Source organism: Seriola lalandi, unplaced genomic scaffold (assembly GCF_002814215.2).
Source record: "Seriola lalandi dorsalis isolate HSWRI2012SDOR001 ecotype SW California unplaced genomic scaffold, Sedor1 jcf7180002054576, whole genome shotgun sequence".
Lineage (NCBI taxonomy): Eukaryota > Metazoa > Chordata > Actinopteri > Carangiformes > Carangidae > Seriola > Seriola lalandi.
In genome coordinates, this window is record NW_019525129.1 from 1,487,824 (window position 1) to 1,498,296 (window position 10,473).

Here is a 10,473-nt window from a genome sequence, read left to right on the forward strand (position 1 = left end):
AAGGGGAGAGAGGGAGGGGGAAGGGGGAGAGAGGAAGCGGGTAGAGTCAGGGTGAGGGGGAGAGAGGGAGGGGGAAAGGGGAGAGAGGGAGGGTAGAGTCAGATGAAGGGGGAGAGAGGTGGAGGTAAAGTCAGAGGAATGGGGGGGGTGATGGGGGTGTTTGGTTAGTCTCAGGTCGTACACTGAAGACCAGGTGCGTGCAGGTGAGTGCTCACATGCAGCCCAGTTACCATGGAGATGTGACTCCATGCTCTCAGGGTTGCGTTGGTGCTCGAGGAGCAGAAACCAGTCCTCACCAGAACGAGTTTTCTGCTCGCAGCACCTGTCGTGCGCGCTCGTGTCACGTGCACGCTCCTGGTTGTCATGCGCGTGGGTTACGAGACAAACACAAGACCCCCCCTCCAATAAAGATGTCCCTCATTTGGAGCCAGAGTGTCCGAAGAGCCTGGACAACCAGCGGTTCTTCTTCTTGGCCTTGATGCGGCTCTCCAGAGCGTCCAGCATGGCGGCCATGTCGCTCTCCTTCTCCACCCACTCCTGCTGCTTCTCCCTCAGGATGATCTGGAGCTTCTGGGCTGAAGCCTGGAGAGAAGCTCTCTCCTCCTGCCACTGTTCCAGACCGAGCTGCAGCCGCTCCTCTGCTTTGTACTGGGAGGCGGCAGCTTCAGCGTTCACCTTTCTCAGATGCTCCAGCTGAGACAAGTAGGAGGCCTTTAGTCTTCCTGTCTCCTCCCAAGCTTCCTCTGTGGTCCTCAGCAGATCTTTTTTCAGGTGATCCACTTGTGATTGAGCCTCTTGCGCAGCAAAGGTCTTCTTCTGCAGCTCCACCTTCATGTGCAGGGTCACTGTCTCCGCCTGTGACCTCAGGGCCTCTTCAGCAGCCAGCTTTTCTCTGAGCTGCTGGATCTCACTGAGAGGAGCTTGTGTCTTCTGGCTTCCTGCAGCCTCCTCTCTGACGTCCTGGTCCGTCTGCTGCTCCTGGTCCCTGTGGGTTCTGAACCACTGGAACTTTGACGGAGCTTTCTTGTCTTTGGCAGCAATCCTCAGACTCAGGGCCTGCTGCAGCAGCTCTGTCTGGAGTTTCTGCAGGTGGAGGTTGACCTTCTCCACCTCCTGAGCCTGTGCAGACTCAGATTGATCCTGAGTGCTGCAGGGAACAAGCCTGATGGCCTTCTTCATCACAGTGACCTGATCCTTCTGCAGTTTGACACTGAGATCCATGATGCCTTTCTTCAGAGCCTGGATCTTCTGCTGCTGCTCTTCTTCTCCTCCATCCTCAGGGTTGTTGATGGTCTGGAGTCTGGTGGTGCAGGTCTCCAGATCCTCATGAGCCCTCTGCAGCTGCTGAGTCAGCTCAGAGACGTCCCTCTCTGTAGGAGCCTTTGTGTTGGCATGTTGCTCCTTCTCTTCCAGCTGAGCCGTCAGGTCCAGGATCTTCCTCTGAGCAGCTGCCAGTCTGCAGTGACACATCTGCTGCTTCAGCCGAGCGTCCATCAGCTGCTGTTTCAGAAGAGCGTTCTCCTTCATCAGCTCGCTGAATGTGACCTCGTTCATTGAGGCGTCCAGCTGATTGTGTGGCTTGGCGTCCATTCTTCTTCTCTTCTTAGTTTGTGTGTTTTCCTGTTGTGGCTTCTGTCAACGTTGGCAGAGAAACTACTGACTGAACAATCAGCTGCTTCAAAGATCCATGTTCATCATAGAGTGTGATGTCACACTCTGTCTCTTCAGAATTCAGATCAAAGGTGTTCTGTTGGAAGTTTGAAAAGCACTGTTGCCACGACAACAAAATATGATCTAGCCAAGTAAACAACAACAGTAAAAAAAGAACAATAAAAAACATCAAGATTGATAAATATGTATCTATTAATTATACATTTACAGTATATTGTGTGTGTGTGTGTGTGTGTGTGTGTGTGTGTGTATGTGTGTGTGCGTGCGTGCGTGTGTGTGTGTGCGTGCGTGTGTGTGTGTGTGTGTGTGTGTGTGTCCAGGCAGTGGGAGGACGCAGAGATCATGGTGCTCCTGCAGGTCATGTACACAGATCTAGATTTCATAGCGACCTTCAACATCGAGCCTGAAGTTCTGCAGCAGTTCCTGTTTGAGGTCTACCGCAGATACAACAACATCCCTTTCCACAACTTCAAACACTGCTTCTGTGTTACCCAGATGGTAAGTGTGTGTGTGAGTGTGTGTGTGGGTGTGTGTGCGTGTGTGTATCTGTGTGTGTGTGTTTGAGTGAAGTCTTATCAGGGCAAATCATAGAGAGCCCAATTGTGTCCGTAATTATGAAATGGGGCAATCATGCCATCACCTTGAAGGCTAATTGGTGAAGGACATTTAGCCCTCAGGGCAGACAGATGACTCACTGCCTCTGGACGCTCAGCAGTCGTCTCAACACATCCATGAAGGAGGACACCTGGTGGTTTGAAATCTCATCTGAGGCATTTTTCACATGTTTCTGATGCACAAATGTTCAATTCTTCACAGCAGCTATAATCGATAACAATGCATCAGATGTTTCAGCGCATTGATTGTGTTTTATGGCCCACAACCACAAGACCTACTGATTGATTCACTCACTACTCACAACCTCATTTCCAGCTGTTTCCAGCTGTTTTCAAAGTAAAACCCTGTGGTCAAAGCCAGACCCAAGGAGCAGACAGACAAAGAATGTAGCTGGTGAACATACTGGAGCATTTAGCTGCGAGAGAAGTTAAGACATTTCCTTCAGGATTTAGTGGAGATCAATACAGAGCTGAGAGGACAGTGAATTGTTGGAATTACATTCATTACATTGTTTGCTAAAATGCTAACATGATAACTTTATACGGTGATAATATGTAAACATTGTGTTTATGGCTTGTTCCACTTCCTCCATCTGGACAAAAAAAAATGATGGATGTAGCTTTACCCTAGAGAAGATACCAACTCTCTTTTTCTAAGTTATGTACAACAGAACATTTCCATTTCCCATTCTGCCCTTCCCTGTTTCCACATCTGTGAACAGATGTACGGTTTGATCTGGCTGACTGACCTGAGGAGTAAGATGGACACCATCGACCTGCTGATCATGCTGACCTCTGCAGTTTGCCACGACCTGGACCACACAGGATACAACAACGCCTATCAGGTAAAAGAAATCCCCTGTTTATTTTTCCACAGACCGAGCAGCAACACAAAGCAGGGATTTGACATTTGATGATAAGACTGTGTCTCTCAGACTGCTGAAGTCTCATATTAGCTCCACACAGAACAAGGACTTTTATTGAAATAAGTGTAAAAGGATCTTTTCACAGCTGATATAGACAGGAAGAATACATGCACTGCTCCTTTAACTTTAGTTATGAAATAAGTCTGACCGAGATGTGTTCTATCTTATGCCGTCTAGTGGACAAACATTGTAACAATGTAATGTGGAAGTGTGGGGGCTTTCAAACAAAAACGAGCCATATGTGTTATTAATAAGACTGGTTACTATGAAATATAATCCATTCTTTCTAAATTCACATGCTATGAAATGTAATGATTTACTATATTATTATAAAATAATTCAAATAATGTTCAGTCACTTCCACACTGAGTACAAAAGTTGTTTTCAATACAGAAAAGCAAATATGATCAGAGAGGTATTTGTAAATTTATTGTGCAAAAAGATAAAAAAAAGAGATTAAAAGGAGATGTGTTTCTATTGGTGGGTTTATATTATGGAACATTCATTCATTCATGCTAGCTTTCATTCAAAATATGTGTAATTTTCCTTTTCAGTAAGTACTTAATACATAGACTGCTGACTTTGTTTTTACTGTATATATAGTTTAAATGTACTGCATTATTTGTGATGACTGAATAAAATACTACTACTTATATATCTGGCCAGTTATATCAGCTAAAACACACTGTACTGAAACTTATTTACTTTATGTACAACATACTGTTGCATTTGACCTGTTTGCTGTCCACTCCCATTTTCAAACACCTCATTATATTAGCTTATTCATTTCATCTGAATATTCATCATTTAAATTACTGAATTCTCAACTTATGTAATTATAATATACCAGTGCACATTGAACTGCTTCAGCATCAACTCTATTAAATTCTCATTAGAAATAATCTCTGAGCATTTTTCAGATAAACGCTCGGACTGAACTCGCTCTTCGCTACAACGACATCTCTCCCCTGGAGAACCATCACTGCGCTGTAGCTTTTGAGATACTGGAGAAGGTGAGGATGAAAACATAGCGTCTGTGAATGAAACATCCATTTAGAAGAATGTCAAAATGACACACAAATGGATTTTCTGTTGTGCAGACAGAGAACAACGTCTTTAGAAATCTGTCCATGGATCAGTACAAACGGATCAGAGAGGGAATCATCAAGTGAGATCCTCTCTCTCTCATTCTCTCAGCCTGCACAGTTTCTAATGTTACAACAACTCAACATTATGCAGTTTGCATTTTATTCTGTTGTAATTGCAGATGCATTCTGGCCACTGACATGACGAGACACAATGAGATTCTCAATAAGTTCAAGTCCATCCTGCCTGTTTTTGACTTCACCAACAAGGACCACAAAGATGTGGTAAGAGGACTGCACACGTAAACCCGGCATGACACTGTGGCATTATGATGAGTGGGCACATGCGTGAAGAATTTCATGTTTTCATGTTCTTCTTTTGTATTTGTATCTTTGTATTGAATTAATGAAAGGACCTTATTGTAATAACCTTTAGTAGGAGCAATAGTGGAAGTTGTGTCCTATGCTTAAATGGATAATATCATGCTGTAATATGTATCTTTATAACTTTATCTTTATGACAGTGTAAAACCGTGTGGCTTTTGGGGTTCTTCCATGGGCTTTGATGGGCTTCTTTGCCCTCAGAGTCTAGGATTGCCACTGGTTGTCTCCTCCTGGTACTAGTTAACTGATGATGATATTTTTGTGACACCTTCTTGTGTCTGCAGCTGATGATGATCCTGATCAAAGTGAGTGATATATCCAACGAGGCGCGGCCCATGGAGGTGGCTGAGCCCTGGCTGGACTGCCTTCTACAGGAGTTCTACAACCAGGTACTGATGCCTGAATATCAGTTTCAACAATATGATGGATTATTTCATTTTTCCTGCCATGATCAGTATTTACTGTATGTAATATTTATTGTAATGTGTCTAGTAGCAATATTTTTTAACAAAGTAAAGTCAGAAGTTACAGATGTTGGTCCTATAAGCTTTAATTCCAGCTGCTCTATCTATCTGTCCTCAGAGTGATGTGGAGAAGCTTGAGGGTCTTCCAGTGACCCCCTTCATGGATCGGGACAAAGTAACAAAACCTTCATCCCAGACAGGCTTCATCAGATTTGTCCTCCTGCCTCTCTTCATCGAACTGGCCAACCTCTTCCCCTGCCTGGAGGTAATATTTGTGATGTCACTAAGGGACACGTAGTAAATCAAGGCTGAGAGAGAGAGTTTATTTATCATGTATCAATTCTGCAGCATCACATCATCGACCCAGTGCGGAAGGCTCTGGACTACTACACAGAGATGGAGAAGGCTCTGGAGAGGGAGAAGCAGAACCGAGCTCAGAGTGAGAACGCAGCAAAGAGCAAGGACTCGTCTGTGGGAGCTCAGAGCTCAGCTGACAGCCACACAGAGGCTGAGTCCTCCAGACCAGACACACACTGAACTGTGGTGGACGACACATTAAAGAACTGAACACAGCCAACCCCGATCATCTTATCTAAAGATTATATAACTTGATATCGATTGTAATGAATTTGAACCAACAGAACATGGACTTGACTTGTTTATGTAAATTCTGTATGCTGTTCTGAGCAGTCTGTGCTGTAGTTTTGGTGCATGCTGTATGTGATGTAATCTGCTGGTACTGGACCTCACAATGAAAAGTTTCAATAATAAAATATTGTATTTATGCCATGGTGACCTCACAAAACATGGTTTTGGCATTGTGAAAACAACATCTTGAGAACTCCTCCTGGGAATCCCTTTTAATTTGGTACAAATGTTCACGTAAACTTAAGGATGAACTGATTAGATTTTGATGGACAAGGTTGCAGTGACCTCACTAAACACGTTTTTGCCCATAACTCACAAATTCAGCAGATGGGGCTACTCAGTTGTCATGGAGAAAATTTGAATAATACAGTCAAAGATCTGAGGTTTTATTGACAAACCCACTACACTGAAATATGTTCCACCAAACTGAGAGGTGTTGAGTCAGCTGTATTTTTACAGGGTGTAGTTTGTGCTGCTGTTGAACTGGACTGCGTTATTCTGAGAGGTGTTCTAGTTAGTATAATTGAAAAGAAAAGGATGGACAAAATAACACAAACAACCGTCAGAATAACAATACAGTTTACTCAGTTACAGTTTTAGCTAGGTGTACCTAATGACCTGGCAACTGATTGTATTCTCCACTTGTGGTGTTGCCATTGACTCATTCACTTTACATAATTTTGAATTATTACTTTCTGCAGAGTGAAAGCGGCTGTAATTCTGTCTTTAATTACTATCTGAGAAAAACTGCAACATGAAGTAAATGTACTAATCTTCGTGTATTTTCTGCAAGAAATGCATAAGGAAAGTGTGTGAGAAATGCAGTGTGATTAATCTGATTATAGCAGGATATATACAGCACATATTTAGTTTAGTTAGTTGCCATCCAGCCTTAAATGTCCTTGAATCCCTGGATTTTAGTGTGAGGTAAAGCTGTGAATCATCAGTACAGAAGTGACAGGAGATGTTAGACTTGGAAAGATAATTATGGGTTTACTACAGTGACATTTCCAGCAGTTGCCACAGCTACCGTTCACTTTAGGTGAACAACTGTTACAGTGGCTACCACTCTTATTGGAAGGTCAGAGTGTGGAATTTACAAATACACCAGGTTCATTACACTGAAAGTACTTGGCTGTTGGGGAGGAAGCTGACTGCTGCGTTTATTTCGGGCAACAACAGTGTTGACATGCTGTTGGTGAAAATATGAGACTTGGTATTACCTGCTAACAGCCAATTTCACAGTGTAATAAGGGATATTAATGCTATAGCTTCAATTGCTTCAATTTTACTCTGTAATTACCCAACATCTTACAGTAACTCCCAGTAATTACACTACTACAACTTGTCATTATACTGGTTTTACTTGACTGTTATTTCTTAGTAATTTCTGCACATTAATACATAATCAATATATAATTAACAGTTTATAACAAATAAAAAAAACAAACAAATGAATAATGGCTGTTAGCAAATTTCTGTGGTTTAAAAACGTTTTCTTTCTAAAACCTGTCGGGCAACACTAACCTGTGAGAGACCTGTCAAACCAGCAGGGTGCGCTGTTTTTCTAAAGCTCTTAATGGTCTGGCTTTGATATCTATGTGACCTTTAGAAAGCTTTACCAATTATCTTGTACCATAAATGGTTATGGTAAATAACACTAAGAATAAATTTTACTTTTACTGCCATTTATGTAAAAGTAGTGACAAAGTGCTCCAACAGCTGCGTCATCATAGAGAAAATGATAAAAACATAAAACAGTGTGTATACTAATTCAGATGTGTGGTCCCTGAGGCGTGATTGGCTGCAGCTGCAGGAGACGTCTCCATTTTCCTTGCAGGCTGAGTCCTGATTGCAGCGCCACCCAGTCCAGTCCACCAATCAACCAGATGCAATTTAAGACAGAGAGTATAAAAGCGTGGCCAGCCTGTCACTCAGCCCGGTTAATATGTTGCGTTGAAGTTACTGTCAAAGTTAGGGCTGGTAATGACGTAACACCAGATTTGAATGCGTGTTAGTACAGGAAGTTGGAAGCTTGTAATTGTTGGTGCTACTTGTTGTTATTGTTAGCAATACCACTTGGTAACAACACATAATGTGGTATTTTGCACATACAAACACCGTAACAACATGTCGACCGATTGAACTTGGACAATACCGCATGTATGACTGATATAAAGAGACTCCAGTAAGACAGAAGTGCTAATTGCTAATTAAATGTAAATTACCACAGGTTTCACTTCTGTTGATGTGCAGAGCAGCCATCTTGGATTTTGAGGTTGAGGTTGGTGAGATTCCTTCCTTATTTCCCAGCCAGGAACACAAATTCAGGGGATGTTCCAGTTGAAATTTCTGACTCGAACATTTTGATTTTACCAGTAAAATTGAAACGCAGCAATATCCACAGCTCGCCAGTTTACCTCCTGTAGTTGTTGATCTTATGTTAATTGTTGAATTAAAAGTAGAACTCTGGAAAACTTTTTTTCAGTCGTTAGTTTCATTTTGGTCTTCTTTATCTAGAGTCCTCTTTCGGTTACATTTAGTTCTGTTCTAAACAGCATCCATTTGCCCTGTTTGCCCTAATTTCTTGTTAGTACCAAGTTTCCAAGTTAGAAAGAGGAAATTTATTACAAGATGTTTAAAATATAATCACTAAGTTTCGGTATGATGTTTCAGCTTTTTCAGTAGCTTGAGAAGAGCTTTTGTGTCTCAAGAGGACAAAAGAGAAGTGGGTGTTTGGCCCTCTGTCAGGGGTTGGTGCTCCAGCCTTCAGTTCTTGCCTGAATGAAAAGCTGTCTAGGCTTTTTAGATCTTAAAAAATCCAGCTAGCAATGCAAGTGAGGGTAAAGGCATTAGCATAGCAAATGGCTCAAAGAGTTGTGCAACAGCCGACCAGTTTCACCATTTTGAGTAAAAGGATTCCCCCAAGGCTTACAACCATGATAATTAGCTGTTAGCTGTCCAGGTCTACGGTGAGAGGATCATCAATCTGCCCCTCCACAGCAGAGATAACTCATAAAGCCAAATAAAGATCTGGACTATATTTAGGCTTTAGGCCCTTTATTATCACCACAGTAGGAGACGCATCTGACTGAAAGAAGAGAAGGCTCCAAACTCCTTCACCCTGCCCGCAGAGAGGGAGCTGCTGCAACAGCTGCAGCACCAACAGAGCTTTTTCTTTTCCACAGCAGACATGTCAAAGCAGGAGAAGCACAGGTGTAACTGACGACATGAAACATTCACAGTCATTGTTAATGAAATTAGTTTCACCTGTGCTTTTAAGTCAGAATGTGTGCAGACAGAGCAGCGGCATGTGTACAGTATGTGTGTGTCTGTGCATATGAGACAAAATAAACACCATGACTGTGACATAACAGGACACAGTATACACAAGTATTTGTGTGTACAATAGAAAGTGTGTAAAACAAAAGAGAGAGACACATATATAGAAGAAGGTGCTAAAAGCACAACTCATCTTTTGGTCCTGGGCTGGTTTAGTTACTGTGTATTTGTGAAAATCACACGTTTTAATTAACATTCACATTAACATTCACTGTTCTGCCCATGTGTCCCAGTAAGCCATCACAGTGTGACAATGGGCCAGCATAGACGATAGGACCCTGAAAATGAAGCTGCTGAATGGAGTTTATCCATCATTCATATTTCACATAAAGAAAAGGAATTACACATGCAAAGTACCTAAATGAATGATTCTATGGTTTCTGGAATAAAAATAAAATTAAATGTACAGCTGAGTTTAAATCAGTGAACCTAAACCTGCACTTCCTGAGCTTTGGTTTAGTTTCAGTTTGGACTGCAAGCCTAAAACCCTGAGTCATACAGTTGCTGTATTGTAGATTTCTTTCTACTTGACCTTCCTGACAGAAACTTTGCAGCTTGTTTTATCTGCTTTCTGCTTCTCAAATCCTAAACAGGAGTTTCAGTAACACTCAGTGACTGGTTGACAGGGAACACACAAAATGATACTAAGGTGAGGAATGGCAAAAATTTGAATGAACAAATACAAAATCCCTTCCGTGACTTTAAATGTGATCTCAGTGTCACTATGCAGGTCCCATTTCAAAAACTTTGAAACAAATATGAATAAATAGTGATAATTGAACCCCAAATGTTTTACAGCCATACCCTCTTACATAAATACATTTAATGATTTCAGCGAATGTAGTTTTTAAAATAATCAATAATCTTATATCGGTACACTGTCATTTTGCAGTTTAGGTCACCACGGATTGTGCAAGTTGAGCAGATGACTGAGGTTTATCTTATCTGTGCCTCACACAGAAACTAACTTGAAACTAACTACTTTGCAAAACGCTTTCAAATTACTGGCTCTAGTTTTTATACTTTTAGGTAAGACCACTGATTTATAGAGCTCAGAAAATCTCTAAATGCACTTACTCAAGCTGATTGAAAACGTATTATATACTAAAATGAATTAAGAAACGCCTCATCACCAAAGAAAATGTTTTTCATAAGATTTGGCAACCCATTCTTGAGGGATGGGAGGCAATATGCAAGACCTAACCCTAAGCCCATGTACCTGAGACAGTGTCAGCTGCTGCTCCGTGGCTTTGACATTTGCACACTTTTCTGTGTTCTGACAAAAATGCTCCTTTTTTTGTATATTATATATCATAATGGAATATTTCACTGTCTGGAC

At 41.8% G+C, this 10,473-nt stretch overlaps 2 protein-coding genes across 2 annotated transcripts in view; one reads left to right on the forward strand and one right to left on the reverse strand.

Annotated features, from left to right (window-relative positions):
• The window catches only part of LOC111663455 (high affinity cGMP-specific 3',5'-cyclic phosphodiesterase 9A), a 12,157-nt gene extending 6,240 nt beyond the window's left edge, over positions 1-5,917 (forward strand). The window contains exons 7-14 of the mRNA XM_023417660.2: positions 1,992-2,169; positions 3,008-3,130; positions 4,132-4,224; positions 4,312-4,379; positions 4,479-4,581; positions 4,965-5,069; positions 5,263-5,409; positions 5,493-5,917. Coding sequence (XP_023273428.1) covers positions 1,992-2,169; positions 3,008-3,130; positions 4,132-4,224; positions 4,312-4,379; positions 4,479-4,581; positions 4,965-5,069; positions 5,263-5,409; positions 5,493-5,681 — 1,006 coding nt within the window. The 3' untranslated portion in view covers positions 5,682-5,917. The remainder of the gene's footprint in view (positions 1-1,991; positions 2,170-3,007; positions 3,131-4,131; positions 4,225-4,311; positions 4,380-4,478; positions 4,582-4,964; positions 5,070-5,262; positions 5,410-5,492) is intronic.
• LOC147818486 (uncharacterized) lies at positions 418-1,590 on the reverse strand. Its single transcript, XM_087176998.1, has one exon. It carries the CDS (start codon positions 1,588-1,590, stop codon positions 418-420), a length of 1,173 nt encoding a protein of 390 aa, XP_087033124.1.
• Positions 5,918-10,473: the final 4,556 nt, after the last annotated feature.

What these genes read in the sequence shown, in the direction of transcription:
- LOC147818486 (XM_087176998.1), bottom strand. Translation starts at nt 1,590, where the DNA reads ATGGACGCCAAGCCACACAATCAGCTGGACGCCTCAATGAACGAGGTC.